The sequence below is a fragment of the Entelurus aequoreus genome, linkage group LG26 (genome assembly GCF_033978785.1).
Source record: "Entelurus aequoreus isolate RoL-2023_Sb linkage group LG26, RoL_Eaeq_v1.1, whole genome shotgun sequence".
Taxonomy (NCBI): Eukaryota; Metazoa; Chordata; class Actinopteri; order Syngnathiformes; family Syngnathidae; genus Entelurus; species Entelurus aequoreus.
Genome location: NC_084756.1, coordinates 5,858,330 through 5,880,881, shown reverse-complemented (window position 1 = coordinate 5,880,881; position 22,552 = coordinate 5,858,330). Strand labels below are relative to the sequence as shown.

At 38.3% G+C, this 22,552-nt stretch overlaps 1 protein-coding gene across 1 annotated transcript in view; it reads right to left on the bottom strand.

The window, feature by feature from the left end:
* The window catches only part of LOC133643191 (tetraspanin-2-like), a 33,628-nt gene that overhangs the window by 10,688 nt on the left and 388 nt on the right, over window positions 1-22,552 (bottom strand). Inside the window, exon 2 of the mRNA XM_062037615.1 lies at window positions 11,475-11,577. Within this exon, the coding sequence (XP_061893599.1) occupies window positions 11,475-11,577 (103 nt within the window). The remainder of the gene's footprint in view (window positions 1-11,474; window positions 11,578-22,552) is intronic.

Below are 22,552 nucleotides of genomic sequence, written 5' to 3'. Positions count from 1 at the left end.
AATACGGCCGGGTTAACTTATAAAGTGACATTTTAAATTTCCCGCCACACTTCCGGTTAAAAACGTTTTATTATGCTGACGTATGCGCGTGACGTCACGAGGGCAAGGGAAGTATTCGGAGCCCGTAGAAAAAGCTCTGTTTTCATTTCATAATTCCACCGTATTCTGGACATCTGTGTTGGTGAATCTTTTGCAATTTGTTTAATGAACAATGGAGGCTGCAAAGAAGAACGTTGTAGGTGGGATCGATCGGTGTATTAGCGGCTAAGTACAATACTTACAGCAAAACGACAAGTACTACTTACTTAGCAGACGCCTAGCCGATGCTAGCCGCCAAACCCACGGGTGAAGTCCTTCGTCGCACCGTCGATCGCTGGAACGCAGGTGAGCACGGCTGTTGATGAGCAGATGAGGGCTGGCTGGCGTAGGTGGAGCGCTAATGTTTTTATCATAGTTCTGTGAGGTCCGGTTGCTAAGTTGCTAAGTTAGCCTTAGCGTCGTTAGCACCAGCATTGTTAAGCCTTACCAGGCTGAGAATTTTTAACCGTGTAGTTACATGTACATGGTTTAATAGTATTGTTGATCTTCTGTCCATCCTTCCAGTCAGGGGTTTATTTATTTTGTTTCTATCTTCATTTGAGACAGATGCTATCACGTTAGCTCATGCTAAAGAGCTTCGTCGATGATGGGTGAAGTCCTCCGTCGCGCCGCCGATCGCTTGAACGCAGGTGAGCACGGCTGTTGATGTAACCGTGTAGTTACAGGTCCATGGTTTAATAGTATTGTTGATCTTCTGTCTATCCTTCCAGTCAATGGTTTATTTATTTTGTTTCTATCTGCATTTGAGAACGATGCTATCACGTTAGCTCAGTAGCTAAGTGTGTCACCGATGTATTGTCGTGGAGATAAAAGTAACTTTGAATGTTCATTTCGCGTTCTCGACTCTCATTTTCAAGAGGATATAGTATCCGAGGTGGTTTAAAATACAAATCCGTGATCCACAATAGAAAAAGGAGAGAGTGTGGAATCCAATGAGCCAGCTTGTACCTAAGTTACGGTCAGAGCGAAAAAAGATACGTCCTGCACTGCCTCTAGTTCTTCACTCTCACGTTCCTCATCCACGAATCTTTCATCCTCGCTCAAATTAATGGGGTAATCGTCGCTTTGTCAATGGAGCGAATCTCTCTCGCTCCATTGTAAACAAAGGAAAATTGTGAGGAATATTACCTCCTGTGACGTCACGCTACTTCCGGTACAGGCAAGGCTTTTTTTAATCAGCGAGCAAAAGTTGCGAACTTTATCGTCGATTTTCTCTACTAAATCCTTTCAGCAAAAATATATCAATATCGCAAAATTATCAAATATGACACATAGAATGGATCTGCTATTCCCGTTTGAATAAAAAAAAATTTTTTTCAGTAGGCCTTTAAGGAATGTAAAAAAAAAAATTGTTGATTCAGCTGCAGTTCATCATCTCACCAGAGGAGGGCAGCAGTGTACTGTGTGTGTGTGTACTTCCTACTATATATATATATATATATATATATATATATATATATATATATATATATATATATATATATATATATATATATATATATATATATATATATATATATATATATATATATATGTTTTCGTGTATTGATGTGACAATATGATGATTATTGTAAGGTCCCCAATCTACACACCCTCTGCAGGATGTCCCAAAAGAAATAGAAAATAAATAAATAACCATAAATGTATGGAACCACTCTTCATCACTTCTATTTCCATGGAATGTTCCAGAAGACGTGACCTCTGACTGGTCTATTGTGTGATATAGTAGAAGTGGTCAGACTAGTCTAATGTGTGATATAGTAGAAGTGGTCAGACTACTCTAATGTGTGATATAGTAGAAGTGGTCAACTAGTCTAATGTGTGATATAGTAGAAGTGGTCAGACTAGTCTAATGTGTGATATAGTACAAGTGGTCAGACTAGTCTAATGTGTGATATAGTACAAGTGGTCAGACTAGTCTACTGTGTGATATAGTAGAAGTGGTCGGACTAGTCTACTGTGTGATATAGTAGAAGTGGTCAGACTAGTCTAATGTGTGATATAGTACAAGTGGTCGGACTAGTCTAATGTGTGATATAGTACAAGTGGTCAGGTGGTCTAATGTGTGATATAGTAGAAGTGGTCAGACTAGTCTAATGTGTGATATAGTAGAAATGGTCGGACTAGTCTAATGTGTGATATAGTAGAAGTGGTCAGACTAGTCTAATGTGTGATATAGTAGAAGTGGTCAGACTAGTCTAATGTGTGATATAGTAGAAGTGGTCAGACTAGTCTAATGAGTGATATAGTACAAGTGGTCAGACTAGTCTAATGTGTGATATAGTAGAAGTGGTCAGACTAGTCTAATGTGTGATATAGTAGAAGTGGTCAGACTAGTGTACTGTGTGATATAGTAGAAGTGGTCAGACTAGTCTAATGTGTGATATAGTAGAAGTGGTCAGACTAGTCTAATGTGTGATATAGTACAAGTGGTCAGACTAGTCTAATGTGTGATATAGTAGAAGTGTCAAGACTAGTCTAATGTGTGATATAGTAGAAGTGGTCGGACTAGTCTACTGTGTGATATAGTAGAAGTGGTCAGACTAGTGTAATGTGTGATATAGTAGAAGTGGTCAGACTAGTCTAATGTGTGATATAGTAGAAGTGGTCGGACTAGTCTAATGTGTGATATAGTAGAAGTGGTCAGACTAGTCTAATGTGTGATATAGTAGAAGTGGTCGGACTAGTCTAATGAGTGATATAGTACAAGTGGTCAGACTAGTCTAATGTGTGATATAGTAGAAGTGGTCAGACTAGTCTAATGTGTGATATAGTAGAAGTGGTCAGACTAGTGTACTGTGTGATATAGTAGCAGTGGTCAGATTAGTCTAATGTGTGATATAGTAGGAGTGGTCGGACTAGTCTAATGTGTGATATAGTACAAGTGGTCAGACTAGTCTAATGTGTGATATAGTAGAAGTGTCAAGACTAGTCTATTGTGTGATATAGTAGAAGTGGCCGGACTACTCTAATGTGTGATATAGTAGAAGTGGTCAGACTAGTCTAATGTGTGATATAGTAGAAGTGGTCAGACTAGTCTAATGTGTGATATAGTAGAAGTGGTCAGACTAGTCTAATGAGTGATATAGTACAAGTGGTCAGACTAGTCTAATGTGTGATATAGTAGAAGTGGTCAGACTAGTCTAATGTGTGATATAGTAGAAGTGGTCAGACTAATGTACTGTGTGATTGAGGAAAAGTGGTCAGACTAGTCAAATGTGTGATATAGTAGAAGTGGTCAGACTAGTCTAATGTGTGATATAGTACAAGTGGTCAGACTAGTCTAATGTGTGATATAGTAGAAGTGTCAAGACTAGTCTAATGTGTGATATAGTAGAAGTGGTCGGACTAGTCTACTGTGTGATATAGTAGAAGTGGTCAGACTAGTGTAATGTGTGATATAGTAGAAGTGGTCAGACTAGTCTAATGTGTGATATAGTAGAAGTGGTCGGACTAGTCTAATGTGTGATATAGTAGAAGTGGTCAGACTAGTCTAATGTGTGATATAGTAGAAGTGGTCGGACTAGTCTAATGAGTGATATAGTACAAGTGGTCAGACTAGTCTAATGTGTGATATAGTAGAAGTGGTCAGACTAGTCTAATGTGTGATATAGTAGAAGTGGTCAGACTAGTGTACTGTGTGATATAGTAGCAGTGGTCAGATTAGTCTAATGTGTGATATAGTAGGAGTGGTCGGACTAGTCTAATGTGTGATATAGTACAAGTGGTCAGACTAGTCTAATGTGTGATATAGTAGAAGTGTCAAGACTAGTCTATTGTGTGATATAGTAGAAGTGGCCGGACTACTCTAATGTGTGATATAGTAGAAGTGGTCAGACTAGTCTATTGTGTGATATAGTAGAAGTGGTCAGACTAGTCTAATGTGTGATATAGTAGAAGTGGTCAGGTGGTCTAATGTGTGATATAGTAGAAGTGGTCAGACTAGTCGAATGTGTGATATAGTAGAAGTGGTCAGACTAGTCGAATGTGTGATATAGTAGAAGTGGTCAGACTAGTCTAATGTGTGATATAGTAGAAGTGGTCAGACTAGTCTAATGTGTGATATAGTAGAAGTGGTCAGACTAGTCTAATGTGTGATATAGTAGAAGTGGTCAGACTAGTCTAATGTGTGATATAGTAGAAGTGTTCAGACTAGTCTAATATGTGATATAGTAGAAGTGGTCAGGTGGTCTAATGTGTGATATAGTAGAAGTGGTCACACTAGTCTAATGTGTGATATAGTAGAAGTGGTCAGACTAGTCTAATGTGTGATATAGTAGAAGTGGTCGGACTAGTTTAATGTTTGATATAGTACAAGTGGTCAGACTACTCTAATGTGTGATATAGTAGAAGTGGTCAGACTAGTCTAATGTGTGATATAGTAGAAGTGGTCAGACTAGTCTAATGTGTGATATAGTAGAAGTGGTCAGACTAGTCTAATGTGTGATATAGTAGAGGTGGTCAGACTAGTCTAATGTGTGATAGAGTAGAAGTGGTCAGACTAGTCTAATGTGTGATATAGTAGAAGTGGTCAGACTAGTGTAATGTGTGATATAGTAGAAGTGGTCAGACTAGTCTAATGTGTGATATAGTAGAAGTGGTCGGACTAGTCTAATGTGTGATATAGTAGAAGTGGTCAGACTAGTCTAATGTGTGATATAGTAGAAGTGGTCGGACTAGTCTAATGAGTGATATAGTATAAGTGGTCAGACTAGTCTAATGTGTGATATAGTAGAGGTGGTCAGACTAGTCTAATGTGTGATAGAGTAGAAGTGGTCAGACTAGTCTAATGTGTGATACAGCAAAAGTGGTCAGGTGGTCTAATGTGTGATATAGTAGAAGTGGTCAGACTAGTCTATTGTGTGATATAGTAGAAGTGGTCAGACTAGTGTAATGTGTGATATAGTAGAAGTGGTCAGACTAGTCTAATGTGTGATATAGTAGAAGTGGTCGGACTAGTCTAATGTGTGATATAGTAGAAGTGGTCAGACTAGTCTAATGTGTGATATAGTAGAAGTGGTCGGACTAGTCTAAAGAGTGATATAGTACAAGTGGTCAGACTAGTCTAATGTGTGATATAGTAGAAGTGGTCAGACTAGTCTAATGTGTGATATAGTAGAAGTGGTCAGACTAGTGTACTGTGTGATATAGTAGCAGTGGTCAGATTAGTCTAATGTGTGATATAGTAGGAGTGGTCGGACTAGTCTAATGTGTGATATAGTACAAGTGGTCAGACTAGTCTAATGTGTGATATAGTAGAAGTGTCAAGACTAGTCTATTGTGTGATATAGTAGAAGTGGTCGGACTAGTCTAATGTGTGATATAGTAGAAGTGGTCAGACTAGTCTATTGTGTGATATAGTAGAAGTGGTCAGACTAGTCTAATGTGTGATATAGTAGAAGTGGTCAGGTGGTCTAATGTGTGATATAGTAGAAGTGGTCAGACTAGTCGAATGTGTGATATAGTAGAAGTGGTCAGACTAGTCTAATGTGTGATATAGTAGAAGTGGTCGGACTAGTCTAATGTGTGATATAGTAGAAGTGGTCGGACTAGTCTAATGTGTGATATAGTAGAAGTGGTCAGACTAGTCTAATGTGTGATATAGTAGAAGTGTTCAGACTAGTCTAATATGTGATATAGTAGAAGTGGTCAGGTGGTCTAATGTGTGATATAGTAGAAGTGGTCACACTAGTCTAATGTGTGATATAGTAGAAGTGGTCAGACTAGTGTAATGTGTGATATAGTAGAAGTGGTCGGACTAGTTTAATGTTTGATATAGTACAAGTGGTCAGACTAGTCTAATGTGTGACATAGTAGGAGTGGTCAGACTAGTCTAATGTGTGATATAGTAGAAGTGGTCAGACTAGTCTAATGTGTGATATAGTAGAAGTGGTCAGACTAGTCTAATGTGTGATATAGTAGAGGTGGTCAGACTAGTCTAATGTGTGATAGAGTAGAAGTGGTCAGACTAGTCTAATGTGTGATATAGTAGAAGTGGTCAGATTATTCTAATGTGTGATATAGTAGAAGTGGTCAGACTAGTCCAATGTGTGGTATAGTAGAAGTGGTCAGACTAGTCTAATGTGTGATATAGTAGAAGTGGTCAGACTAGTCTAATGTGTGATATAGTATAAGTGGTCAGACTAGTCTAATGTGTGATATAGTAGAGGTGGTCAGACTAGTCTAATGTGTGATAGAGTAGAAGTGGTCAGACTAGTCAAATGTGTGATACAGCAAAAGTGGTCAGGTGGTCTAATGTGTGATATAGTAGAAGTGGTCAGACTAGTCTATTGTGTGATATAGTAGAAGTGGTCAGACTAGTCTATTGTGTGATATAGTAGAAGTGGTCAGGTGGTCTATTGTGTGATATAGTAGAAGTGGTCGGACTAGTCTAATGTGTGATATAGTAGAAGTGATCAGACTAGTCTATTGTGTGATATAGTAGAAGTGGTCAGACTAGTCTAATGTGTGGTATAGTAGAAGTGGTCGGACTGGTCTAATGTGTGATATAGTAGAAGTGGTCAGACTAGTCTATTGTGTGATATAGTAGAGGTGGTCTGACTAGTCTAATGTGTGATATAGTAGAAGTGGTCAACTAGTCTATTGTGTGATATAGTAGAAGTGGTCACACTAGTTTAATGTGTGATATAGTAGAAGTGGTCAGACTAGTCTAATGTGTGATATAGTAGAAGTGGTCAGACTAGTCTAATGTGTGATATAGTAGAGGTGGTCACGTGGTCTATTGTGTGATACAGTGGAAGTGGTCAGACTAGTCGAATGTGTGATATAGTAGAAGTGGTCAGACTAGTCTAATGTGTGATATAGTAGAAGTGGTCAGACTAGTCTAATGTGTGATATAGTAGAAGTGGTCAGAGTAGTCTAATGTGTGATATAGTAGAAGAGGACAGACTAGTCTCATGTGTGATATAGTAGAAGTGGTCAGACTAGTCTAATGTGATATATAGTACAAGTGGTCAGACTAGTCTAATGTGTGATATAGTAGAAGTGGTCAGACTAGTCTACTGTGTGATATAGTAGAAGTGGTCAGACTAGTCTAATGTGTGATATAGTACAAGTGGTCAAACTAGTCTAATGTGTTGTATAGTACAAGTGGTCAGACTAGTCTAATGTGTGATATAGTAGAAGTGGTCAGACTAGTCTAATGTGTGATATAGTAGAAGTGGTCAGACTAGTCTAATGTGTGGTATAGTAGAAATGGTCGGACTAGTCTAATGTGTGATATAATAGAAGTGGTCAGACTAGTCTAATGAGTGATATAGTACAAGTGGTCAGACTAATCTAATGTGTGATATAGTAGAAGTGGTCAGACTAGTCTAATGTGTGATATAGTAGAAGTGGTCAGACTAGTCTACTGTGTGATATAGTAGAAGTGGTCGGACTAGTCTAATGTGTGATATAGTAGAAGTGATTAGACTAGTCTAATGTGTGATACAGTAGAGGTGGTCAGACTAGTCTAATGTGTGATATAGTAGAAATGGTCGGACTAGTCTACTGTCTGATATAGTAGAAGTGGTCAGACTAGTCTAATGTGTGATATAGTAGAAGTGATCAGACTAGTCTAATGTGTGATACAGTAGAAGTGGTCAGACTAGTCTAATGTGTGATATAGTAGAAATGGTCGGACTAGTCTACTGTGTGATATAGTACAAGTGGTCAGACTAGTCTAATGTGTGATATAGTACAAGTGGTCAGTTGGTCTAATGTGTGATATAGTAGAAGTGGTCAGACTAGTCTAATGTGTGATATAGTAGAAGTGGTCAGACTAGTCTAATGTGTGATATAGTAGAAATGGTCGGACTAGTCTAATGTGTGATATAGTAGAAGTGTTCAGACTAGTCTAATGTGTGATATAGTAGAAGTGGTCAGACTAGTCTAATGTGTGATATAGTAGAAGTGGTCAGACTAGTCTAATGAGTGATATAGTACAAGTGGTCAGACTAGTCTAATGTGTGATATAGTAGAAGTGGTCAGACTAGTCGAATGTGTGATATAGTAGAAGTGGTCAGACTAGTCTACTGTGTGATATAGTAGAAGTGGTCAGACTAGTCTAATGTGTGATATAGTAGAAGTGATCAGACTAGTCTAATGTGTGATATAGTAGAAGTGGACAGACTAGTCTAATGTGTGATATAGTAGAAATGGTCGGACTAGTCTACTGTGTGATATAGTAGAAGTGGTCAGACTAGTGTAATGTGTGGTATTGTAGAAGTGGTCAGACTAGTCTAATGTGTGATATAGTAGAAGTGGTCAGACTAGTCTAATGTGTGATATAGTAGAAGTGGTCGGACTAGTCTAATGTGTGATATAGTAGAAGTGGTCAGACTATTCTAATGTGTGATATAGTAGAAGTGGTAAGACTAGTCTAATGTGTGATATAGTAGAAGTAGTCAGACTAGTCTAATGTGTGGTATAGTAGAAGTGGTCAGACTAGTCTAATGTGTGATATAGTAGAAGTGGTCGGACTAGTCTAATTTGTGATATAGTAGAGGTGGTCAGACTATATATATATATATATATATATATATATATATATATATATATATATATATATATATATATATATATATATATATATATATATATATATATATATATATATATATATATATATATAAAATATGTTTTGGTGTATTGATGTGATTATTGTTAGGTCCCCAATCTACACACCCTCTGCAGGATGTCCCAAGTGAAATAGAAAATAAATAAATAACCATAAATGTATGGAACAACTCTTCATCACTTCTATTTCCATGGAATGTTCCAGAAGACGTGACCTCTGACTGGTCTATTGTGTGATATAGTAGAAGTGTTCAGACTAGTCTAATGTGTGATATAGTAGAAGTGGTCAGACTAGTCTAATGTGTGATATAGTAGAAGTGGTCAGGTGGTCTAATGTGTAATATAGTAGAAGTGGTCAGACTAGTGAAATGTGTGATATAGTAGAAGTGGTCGGACTAGTCTAATGTGTGATATAGTAGAAGTGGTCAGACTAGTCTAATGTGTGATAGAGTAGAAGTGGTCAGACTAGTCTACTGTGTGATATAGTAGAAGTGGTCTGACTAGTCTATTGTGTGATATAGTAGAAGTGGTCAGACTAGTCTAATGTGTGATATAGTAGAAGTGGTCAGACTAGTCTAATGTGTGATATAGTACAAGTGGTCAGACTAGTCTACTGTGTGATATAGTAGAAATGGTCAGACTAGTCTACTGTGTGATATAGTAGAAGTGGTCAGACTAGTCTAATGTGTGATATAGTAGAGGTGGTCAGACTAGTCTAATGTGTGATATAGTAGAAGTGGTCAGAGTAGTCTAATGTGTGATATAGTATAAGTGGTCAGACTAGTCTATTGTGTGATATAGTAGAAGTGGTCAGACTAGTCTATTGTGGGATATCGTAGAAGTGGTCGGACTAGTCTAATGTGTGATATAGTAGAAGTGGTCAGACTAGTCTATTGTGTGATATAGTAGAAGTGGTCAGACTAGTCTAATGTGTGATATAGTAGAAGTGGTCAGGTGGTCTAATGTGTGATATAGTAGAAGTGCTCAGACTAGTGTAATGTGTGATGTAGTAGAAGTGGTCAGACTAGTCTAATGTGTGATATAGTAGAAGTGGTCAGACTAGTCTAATGTGTGATATGGTATAAGTGGTCAGACTAGTCTAATGTGTGATATAGTAGAATTGGTCAGACTAGTCTATTGTGTGATATAGTAGAAGTGGTCAGACTAGTCTATTGTGTGATATAGTAGAAGTGGTCAGACTAGTCTAATGTGTGATATAGTAGAAGTAGTCAGACTAGTCTAATGTGTGGTATAGTAGAAGTGGTCAGACTAGTCTAATGTGTGATATAGTAGAAGTGGTCAGACTAGTCTAATGTGTGATATAGTAGAGGTGGTCAGACTATATATATATATATATATATATATATATATATATATATATATATATATATATATATATATATATATATATATATATATATATATATATATATATATATAAATATGTTTTGGTGTATTGATGTGATTATTGTTAGGTCCCCAATCTACACACCCTCTGCAGGATGTCCCAAGTGAAATAGAAAATAAATAAATAACCATAAATGTATGGAACAACTCTTCATCACTTCTATTTCCATGGAATGTTCCAGAAGACGTGACCTCTGACTGGTCTATTGTGTGATATAGTAGAAGCGGTCAGACTAGTCTAATGTGTGATATAGTAGAAGTGGTCAGACTAGTCTAATGTGTGATATAGTAGAAGTGGTCAGGTGGTCTAATGTGTAATATAGTAGAAGTGGTCAGACTAGTGTAATGTGTGATGTAGTAGAAGTGGTCAGACTAGTCTAATGTGTTATATAGTAGAGGTGGTCAGACTAGTCTACTGTGTGATATAGTAGAAGTGGTCTGACTAGTCTATTGTGTGATATAGTAGAAGTGGTCAGACTAGTCTAATGTGTGATATAGTAGAAGTGGTCAGACTAGTCTAATGTGTGATATAGTACAAGTGGTCAGACTAGTCTACTGTGTGATATAGTAGAAGTGGTCAGACTAGTCTACTGTGTGATATAGTAGAAGTGGTCAGACTAGTCTAATGTGTGATATAGTAGAGGTGGTCAGACTAGTCTAATGTGGGATATCGTAGAAGTGGTCGGACTAGTCTAATGTGTGATATAGTAGAAGTGGTCAGACTAGTCTATTGTGTGATATAGTAGAAGTGGTCAGACTAGTCTAATGTGTGATATAGTAGAAGTGGTCAGGTGGTCTAATGTGTGATATAGTAGAAGTGCTCAGACTAGTGTAATGTGTGATGTAGTAGAAGTGGTCAGACTAGTCTAATGTGTGATATAGTACAAGTGGTCAGACTAGTCTAATGTGTGATATAGTAGAAGTGGTCAGACTAGTCTAATGTGTGATATAGTACAAGTGGTCAGACTAGTCTAATGTGTGATATAGTAGAAGTGGTCAGACTAGTCTAATGTGTGATATAGTGGAAGTGGTCAGACTAGTCTACTGTGTGATATAGTAGAAGTGGTCAGGTGGTCTAATGTGTGATATAGTAGAAGTGGTCAGACTAGTCTAATGTGTGATATAGTAGAAGTGGTCAGACTAGTCTAATGTGTGATATAGTAGAAGTGGTCAGGTGGTCTAATGTGTGATATAGTAGAAGTGGTCAGACTAGTCTAATGTGTGATACAGTAGAAGTGGTCAGACTAGTCTAATGTGTGATATAGTAGAAGTGGTCAGACTAGTTGAATGTGTGATATAGTAGAAGTGGTCAGACTAGTAGAATGTGTGATATAGTAGAAGTGGTCAGACTAGTCTACAGTGTGATATAGTTGAAGTGGTAAGACTACCCATGAAGAAGGTGTGGGGGGCTTCCTCTCCAGTCAGCAGCTGCACAGTGTCAGGGTCAAAGCGCAGCCAAAGTCCAACAGCCAGGACCAACAAGCCAGAGAGCTGTGGAGTAAAGAGTTAAAACTGTTTAGTCTGCATTTTTTTTAAGGGTCTTTGACTTCACTTTAGCTTGGAGGGCAACTGAACTTTGTGTCATACTCCTTATGAGAGACATCTTTGTAATGCAGTCTAACTGGCCAATCAGAGTCACCATAGCTCTTGTGAGCCATGATGTCATATTCCACATATAATGTGAGCCATGATGTCATATTCCACATATAATGTGAGCCATGATGTCATATTCCACGTATAATGTGAGCCATGATGTCATATTCCACATATAATGTGAGCCATGATGTCATATTCCACATATAATGTGAGCCATGATGTCATATTCCACATATAATGTGAGCCATGATGTCATATTCCACATATGTGAGCCATGATGTCAACTATATGATCATCTACATCAACTATATGATCATCTACATCAACTATATGATCATCTACATCAACTATATGATCATCTACATCAACTATATGATTCGTCTGAGTGGTTGCTCATATATTATGGGTGTCAAAAAAAATCAATGTTACAAAGAATTGTGATTCTTATTCGTAACAATTCTTCATCAACGATTCTTCATTGATTCAAAAAATGTAAACTTCGGAAAAAAATAATAAAAAAAATAAAATATAATAATAGTAAATATATATATATATATATATATATATATATATATATATATATAACATTAATAACTCTTGTAAATACTACACTACTGAACAGTATAATCACAACATCAAAGCAGATGGGAAGTTATCTATTATTCACATTAATGGTAGGAGTCTATATACAAACTTTAAATCCATTAAGAACTATTTGAACTCATTCTCACAACCATTCAATATCATAGCAATATCTGAAACTTGGTTCAACAAGGAAAGGGGAATGGACTTTGAGATGGATGGCTATGAACTTACTTATAAAAACAGAATTAACAAGGGTGGAGGAGGAGTAGCAATTTATGTGGATACAAATTTCAATTTCAAGATTGTAGAGGCTATGTCACAGGTGGTTGATAACCTTCTCGAATGCATTACAATTGAGATCTGCATGGAAAACAAAAAAAATATGCCAATCAGTTGTGTATACAGGGCGCCCGATTCAAGTATTGATACTTTTAAGGACTGGATGGGAGGCATGTTCTCAGGAATAGGTAATAAAAATATATTTATATGTGGAGATACTAACATAGATATATTGAAACATAGCAATCATAAAAGCACAGAGGATTTTATAAATACAATACACAGTATGTGCCTACTTCCTTCAATCACTAGACCCAGTAGAATTACATCTCACAGTGCCACTCTCATAGACAACATATTTACCAATGTAATTGATAACAAAATAAGTGGGTTATTAGTCTGCGATATTACCGACCACCTGCCGGTATTTACGGTAATTGATTATGTTTATAAGAATAGGACAGGTAAACAAAAAATATTTAGGCGAATAAAGACAGACAAATCAATTAATTGTCATGTCTGTGATTACATTTTGTTTTAGTCATGTTCGGATTTGGTTTTGGACTTTTTGTGCACTTTTATTTGTCACCATAGCAACCATTAGTTTCACCTGGTTCACAATGTCATGTCACGCACCTGTTCACGGTTAGAGTCACACACCTGTTTTCACTGATCATGTCACTATATAAGCTTTTCTGTTTCTGTTGTTCATCCTGGCAACATCACATTCATGCTCCACATTTATGCTCTGCACCCTTTATGATCACGCTTCTTCATGCCATGTTCACAGTTCCTTGTCACGTAAGTTTTTGTTTAATGTTCATAGATCTCCGCCATTGTGCGCGCCTTTTGTTTTCCTAGTCAAGTTTTTTACCTCTGCTGTGAGCGCCTTTTGTTTATACCCTTTTGAGCCTTTTGAGTTTAAATATTAAAACATGTCCTCACCTGCACGTCATGTCCAGTTAAGTTGCTTTGCACCACGGAAAAACAATCCACGCCAAGGACCAAGTCGTGACAGATGTTGCCAGCAATCCGTTTTTCCGCAAGCAACTTGGCGGATGGAGGAAGGAAGGTGGGAAGCGCTCGGTGCCATGGGGGACCGAGATTTGATGTGGGGGCCAAATGGCAAGCTAATTCCGATTAGCTCCATTTGGTCCGAGGATGGCGCTGCGTCACCGCAGTCCCGGAAGCGCCGCTCCAGACCGAGGACGTCAGGGAAGGTGAGCGGACAGAACGCAGCGCTCCTGCAAGCTCCTCCCCCTCCGGGCGGAAATGTGCCGCAGCCTGCCCGGCTTCCCCAAGATGATATCACAGACCAGGATTTTTTTTTTCTGAACTCTTTTTCTTTTGATCATCCGCCCCCAGCAAAAGACTCTAAGTCCAAGATAGAGCACTATCAAAACATGTTTTTAGAAATAAGTGCATGTCAATCACAGTCACCCAGTTTCCATGTCCCGCCCCCCAGGACTCAAGTCACGCCCATGTCACAAAAAAAAAAATTCTCACTCACAAAGTCCCAGGTAGAAAAAGAGAGACTTTTTGGACAGTTTGGAGGGGAGGATTCTGCCCCCCTTCCGACCTCCCTCCACCCACCCCAAAAGACGGTTCCAGACCACGGGGAGCGCGTCTGGGATCCGCTCCTTGAGGGGGGGGCTAGGGCTGGGAATTGTTCAGGTGGGGTGGGTCAGCTTCGCCATGCCAAGCCACAGCCTCCAGCTCGGCCACCACCACCTGAATTTCGTCATGCCAAGCCACAGCCTCCAGCACGACCACCACCACCACCAGTCTTTCGACCTGCCAAGCCACAGCCACCAGCACGGCCCCCACCACCAGTCTTTCGACCTGCCAAGCCACAGCCTCCAGCTAGGCCACCTCCACCTGCTCCACGCCCAGCTCCACGCCAAGCTCCACCACGCCAAGCTCCACCACGCCAAGCGCCACCAGTACCTGCTCCATGCCAAGTTCCGCTACCTGCTCCACGCCAAGTTCCGCTACCTGCTCCACGCCAAGTTCCGCTACCTGCTCCACGCCGCCAAGTGCCGCCAGTCGCAGCTTCACGCCGCCAAGTGCCGCCAGTCGCAGCTCCACGATGCCAAGTGCCGCCAGTCGCAGCTCCACGACGCCAAGTGCCGCCAGTCGCAGCTCCACGACGCCAAGTGCCGGCAGTCGCAGCTTCACGACGCCAAGTGCCGCCAGTCGCAGCTCCACGACGCCAAGTGCCGCCAGTCGCAGCTCCACGACGCCAAGTGCCGCCAGTCGCAGCTCCACGACGCCTAGTGCCGCCAGTCGCAGCTCCACGACGCCTAGTGCCGCCAGTCGCAGCTCCACGACGCCTAGTGCCGCCAGTCGCAGCTCCACGACGCCTAGTGCCGCCAGTCGCAGCTCCACGACGCCAAGTGCCGCCAGTTGCAGCTCCATGCCAAGACCAAGAACCGCCATGCCAAGACCAAGAACCACCATGCCAAGACCAAGACCCTCCAAGTGACCAAGTCCAAGACACACCATGCCAAGACCAAGTCCAAGACCCCTCAAGCCAAGACCAAGTCCAAGACCCCTCAAGCCAAGACCAAGTCCAAGACCCCTCACGCCAAGTCCAAGACCCCTCACGCCAAGTCCAAGACACACCACCCAAAGACCAAGACTGCCAAGACCAACACCAAGACTGCCAAGACCAACACCAAGACTACCAAGACCAACACCAAGACTGCCAAGACCAACACCAGGACCCACGCTGCCAAGACCAAGACCCACGCTGCCAGGACATGCCACGCCAAGCTTTGCTGCCCGACGCACCACGCCAAGCTTCGTCATCTGCGACTGCCACGTCGACGAAGCGCCTGCCTTCTCGTCGGCCATGGATGTGGCCAGTCCATGGGCGTCCGCCACGCCAGGTACGCCGACCTCCTCGTCGGCCACGGATGTGGCCACTACCTGGTCGGCCGCCACGCCAAGTGCGCCCACCTCCCCGTCGGCCATGGATATGGCCATTCCCGGGTCGCCCACCTCGTCAGGTACAGCGGCGGTCTACGCGTCGCCGCCACCTGATCCTGCCCCGGTGGATTCGGGGACACCTGGTCTGGCGACCCACCGCCATGTCCCCCTCCCGCCCTCCCATGACTCTCGATCCTGCCTTGTTTTGTTTGTTTTGGACATCTGGGATCTGTCCGTAAGGGGGGGGGCTCTGTCATGTCTGTGATTACATTTTGTTTTAGTCATGTTCGGATTTGGTTTTGGACTTTTTGTGCACTTTTATTTGTCACCATAGCAACCATTAGTTTCACCTGGTTCACATTGTCATGTCACGCACCTGTTAGAGTCACACACCTGTTTTCACTGATCATGTCACTATATAAGCTTTTCTGTTTCTGTTGTTCATCCTGGCAACATCACATTCATGCTCCACATTTATGCTCTGCACCCTTTATGATCACGCTTCTTCATGCCATGTTCACAGTTCCTTGTCACGTAAGTTTTTGTTTAATGTTCATAGTTCTCCGCCATTGTGCGCGCCTTTTGTTTTCCTAGTCAAGTTTTTTACCTCCGCTGTGAGCGCCTTTTGTTTATGCCCTTTTGAGCCTTTTGAGTTTAACTATTAAAACATGTCCTCACCTGCACGTCCTGTCCAGTTAAGTTGCTTTGCACCACGGAAAAACAATCCACGCCAAGGACCAAGTCGTGACATTAATATGTTAATACAGGATCTAGTATCACTGAACTGGGATATGATTTATAATGAAAAAGATGTGGACAGTGCTTATAATATATTTTTGGAAAAATGTAAGTCAAAGTATGATAAACATTGTCCAATCAAAGAATACAACAAAACAAGAGCATATGATAACTGTTCATGGTTAACGAAAGGTTTGCAAAATGCTTGTAAAAAGAAAAATGCACTATACAGGAATTTTATTAGACAGAGAACCAAAGAAGCTGAGGATAAATATAAAAAATATAAAAATAAGTTAATCAGTATTATAAGGATAAGTAAAAAAGAATACTACAAGAATAAACTAGAGCGTAATAAAGATAATATAAAAGGGATATGGAACATTTTAAACAGTATAATAAGAGATGGTGTCAAACAAAACAGCTCACCTAAATATTTCAAAGAAGATGATATTGAAAATTACAATATGGAGGAGGTGGCAGATCGCTTCAATCACTTTTTTGTTAAAGTAGGCCCTGATCTAGAGAGTAAAATTATGGATCAAGGGGTGGAAGGAGAGCATATGGGGGATCTGGTGAAGAGAAATCCATGCTCAATGTTCCTTGAGAGTCGAAGAGAAGGAAATATTGGACATAGTAAAAAACTGTAAAAACAAACAATCAACCGATTTTAATTATATTGACATGTCATTGGTCAAACTGGTCATTGAGGGGATTTCTAAGCCACTTACTCACATTTGCAATGTATTGTTTCAAACCGGTTCATTTCCAAATCAAATGAAAATAGCAAAGGTCATTCCACTGTATAAAAATGGGAGCAAACACCTCTTCACAAACTACACACCTGTCTCACTACTGCCTCAATTTTCAAAAATATTGGAGAAACTATTTAATAGCAGATTAGATTCATTCCTGGAAAAATATAATGTACTCTCAGAGAGTCAATATGGTTTTAGAACTAAAAGATCAACTTCTCAGGCATTGATGGAATCCATTGAAAGAATCACAGATGCAATTGATAATCATCAATATGCAATTGGCATCTTCATTGACCTCAGAAAAGCTTTTGACATTATCAATCACAATACATTAATTAATAAACTGGAGAAAATTGGTATAAGAGGTATGGCAATAGACTGGATAAAAAGCTATTTGGACAGACGGAAACAGTTTGTGAAGCTGGGAAACCATAACTCAAATTGCTTGGACATTGCTTGTGGAGTCCCCCAGGGGTCAGTATTGGGACCAAAACTTTTTATACTGTACATAAATGATATTTGCCAAGTATCCAAGTTGCTGTCTATGGTACTTTTCGCAGATGACACTATTGTATTTTGCTCTGGTGATGATCTAGATACATTACAAAAGAACATAAATGAAGAGTTGTATAAACTGAAATTATGGTTTGACTGGAACAAATTATCTTTGAATGTGAGCAAGACCAAGTTTATGTTCTTTGGCAGGTTCAGGTTAAACACACAGTTGAAGATAGAAATTGATGGGGTGGCTATTGAGCAGGTGCACAAAATCATATTCCTTGGTGTAACAATTGACGACAAGCTCAGCTGGAAAGCACATATTACACATGTCAAATACAAAGTAGCAAGAAGTATAGCAGTCATAAACAAAGCAAAGCAGGTTCTGGATCATAAGTCACTCCACACTCTCTACTGTTCTTTAGTCTTGCCATACTTAAACTACTGTACTGAAGTCTGGGGTAACAATTACAAAAGTTTGTTACGGTCACTAATCATTTTACAAAAAAGAGCAGTAAGGACCATTCACAAGGTCGGCTATCTGGAACACACCAATGCACTATTTCTACAGTCTAAATTATTAAAATGCACCGACATTGTCTCATATCAAACAGCAATAACTATGTACAGGGCTAGGAACCATTTGTAACATGTAAAGCGACTTTGGGTACTTAGAAAAGCGCTATATAAATCCCAGGTATTATTATTATTATTATTATTATTTGTTACCACTGAACATTCAAAACATGTTTAGTGAACGTGAGGGGGGGCATAGTTTGAGGAGAGAACTCAATTTGAAAATTCAGATGAGAAATTCCCCCATGAAAAGTTTTCGCATTTCCATCACAGGTGTCAAGTTGTGGAACAATCTGAGCGAAGTACATAAGCAAAGTCCAAGCATCAATTTTTTTAAAAGAATGTACAAAAATATATTGTTCACAGGATATAGTGAACTGCACTAAGAGTCAGTAGGTTTGTATGTGTATGTATATGTATACTATGTATACACGCTGTTGTGTCACATTCATAGTTACTTGTTAAATGTGTGTTGTAGATATACATGTATTTATATATATATATATATATATATATATATATATATATATATGTGTACGTACTTATATATGTATATGTATTTATATGACATAACTTTTTTATATACTATTATTATTATTATTATTAAACATACAGTAAGTAATAAGAGGGGTGGGAGTACATAAGTTTTTACTTCTTCTCACTCCTTTTCGGATATGTTTACATTAATGTTTATTTTCATTTCTTGTTTCTTTTGCTTTTTATTATTACTATTATTATTATTATTATTATTATTGTTTTTGTTATTCATTCTTGAATGGCTTTTTTGTTGTTGTTTTTTCAAAATGTGTTGTTTTTGTTTTGTCTACATATTTGAAATAAACATGAAAATGAAATGAAATGATTGATATATATATGTATGAATGATGAGGTGATTGAAGACATAGTTTGGGTTACAACAAGAGAAAGAAGTTCTCTGCAGTGTAGTCAGGGAGGACAAGAACTCTATTGATGTTGAAGGCACAAGTGGATGTCTACTAAAAGCAAGAGGAAAGGCATCATGGCTCCAAGCATCCTATTGATTTGAAGTGAACATTTGCCCCAACGTGTCTGATCAATGAGTGCATTAGTGTTCCCATCATGCACTTGGGTCGCTGCCAACCACACAGCAGTGATGTTATACATGCGGGCCCCTCAGGAGCCACACTCTCAGGCCCTTGGTGCCTGGCAACTAAGTGTCTCCTTTCTAGCAGACAAGGAGGGTTTCATCACTCCATCATTTTATACTGCTTGTCCCTCTCACACTGCCAGAGTCCTGCTCACTTGTCAGTCCTAGTCCCCTCCTTGGGCCTCAAACATCACATCTCCAGTATTGCTTGACAACGTCCTGAATGAAGCAGTGCCAAGGCTAAATAAACTCAAATGATCAATAATCAATAATATGAAAGCAGGCCCCTGATTGGCTCAGCTTGACTGTACTGCATTCAAAGAGTGTAAAGGTGACTCCACTTGGACTTAAAAAAAAGTGTTTTTATGCTCCTGCTATGATTCATAATTATTGATTCTTACTTTGCAGAAAACTGCATAATTGCTATTGTTGGCGTATTTTATTTACTGAAAATGTTTTCTCTTATTCAGCCAAATAATAACCACAATAATAATATGATAGAAATGTAAAAAGCTAAAACATCTTTCCAACATTATTACCTTACATGCTCATCCAGGGGCAGCAGTACCACATAAACAATCATACTAATAACAAGAATACTGACAACTAAAATGATGAAAAATCATGATTGATAACCAAACCGTGATTAAATTATGGACTGATTAGCATTAGCTTGCTAGCCATCTTAAATGCCAACATGAAAACAAAAGACATTAACGTCTTTCCCCATTAAGAAACGTGATACCCCAATCTAAACATGTGTAAACACATTAGTGTCTAAATTACCATGATACAGTATTCACATGAAACGTAAACTACTAAGATACAGTATTCACATTAAACGTAAACAACTAAGATACAGTATTCACGTTAAACGTAAACTACTAAGATACTGTATTCACATTAAACATAAACAACTAAGATACAGTATTCACATTAAATAAACAACTAAGATACAGTATTCACATTAAACATAAACTACTAAGATACAGTATTCACATTGAACATAAACTACTAAGATACAGTATTCACATTGAACGTAAACTACAAAGATACAGTATTCACATTATACATAAACTACTAAGGTACAGTATTCACATTGAACAAAGAAAAATAAGGTACAGTATTCACATTCAACATGAACTACTAAGATACAGTATTCACATTGAACATAAACTACTAAGATACAGTATTCACATTGAACGTAAACTACAAAGATACAGTATTCACATTATACATAAACTACTAAGGTACAGTATTCACATTGAACAAAGACAAATAAGGTACAGTATTCACATTCAACATGAACTACTAAGATACAGTATTCACATTGAACATAAACTACTAAGATACAGTATTCACATTAAACATAAACAACTAAGATACAGTATTCACATTAAATAAACAACTAAGATACAGTATTCACATTAAACATAAACTTCTAAGATACAGTATTCACATTGAACATAAACTACTAAGATACAGTATTCACATTAAACGTAAACTACAAAGATACAGTATTCACATTGAACATAAACTACTAAGATACAGTATTCACATTGAACGTAAACTACAAAGATACAGTATTCACATTAAACATAAACTACTAAGGTACAGTATTCACATTGAACAAAGACAAATAAGGTACAGTATTCACATTGAACATAAACTACTAAGATACAGTATTCACATTGAACACAAACTACTAAGATACAGTATTCATATTAAACATAAACAACTAAAATACAGTATTCACATTAAACATAAACAACTAAGATACAGTATTCACATTAAACATAAACAACTAAGATACAGTATTCATATTAAACATAAACAACTAAGATACAATATTCCCATTAAACATAAACAAATAAAAAACAGTATTCACATTAAATAAACAACTAAGTTACAGTATTCACAATAAACATAAAGAATGTTGTGTCTTTGCACAAAGTTGTGGATATAAAGTCCACAGTGTCAAGTTGAAACAGACGATGTCTTCAACAGGAAGTGTACTCACGTGATGTCAGACAAACAGGTAGTGAAAAAACATTTTTGAAATTAAAATGGAAGAAGATAAACAAATGTAATTACACAAATAATAAATAATAATGTAATGTTTCCTCTGCCAAGAAAGTATAATGTGTTTATTTATTTCAGTTATTAAAACAAAACACAACTTAGTTAAAATATTTGAGTGTGTTTTAGTACTTTTTGAGCACGTTCAACAACAACAACACAATAATAATAATAATTACTGTTTAACTTCATGTTATTTATTGTGATGGTTGTGATGGTTTATTAGAGACTCCTCCCTCACAGACACACAACCCCTTTGATCACAGACACACAACACACAGACACACAACCCTTTTGATCACAGACACACAACACACGGACACACAACACACAGCCCCTTTGATCACAGACACACAACCCCTTTGATCACAGACACACAACACACAGACACACAACCCCTTTGATCACAGACACACAACACACAGACACACGACCCCTTTTATCACAGACACATAACCCCTTTGATCACAGACACACAACACAGACACACAACCCCTTTGATCACAGACACACAACACACAGATACACAACACACAGACACACAACCCCTTTGATCACAGACACACAACACACAGATACACAACCCCTTTGATAGCTTTGGGTTGTGATTTTTCATCAAGAGCACAATTTTGATAACAGACAAAGATTTTATTTTTTAGTATTTCTTATATTCCAATGACAAAGTTAACATGTCAATATATGTGCCAAGAATACCACTTTATTGCATGTGGACGTCTACACAACTATCACACAATCACTAATCCATTACAAATAAATACACATATATGTATATATATATATATATATATATATATATATATATATATATATATATATATATATATATATATATATATATATATATACATATATATATATATATATATATATATATATATATATATATATATATATATATATATATATATATATATATATATATATATATATACAAATCAATCTTTTGCAGCAGACACACAACACAAATACACGGTACACAAAGACACACTACACAACGTGCACAACACAAAGACACATTACACAAAGACACACTACACAACGTACACAACACAAAGACACATTACACAAAGACACACTACACAACGTGCACAACACAAAGACACACAACTAAGACACACTACATAACGTGCACAACACAAAGACACACTACACAACATGCACAACACAAAGACACATTACACAAAGACACACTACACAACGTGCACAACACAAAGACACATTACACAAAGACACACAACTAAGACACACTACATAACGTGCACCACACACAGACACACTACAC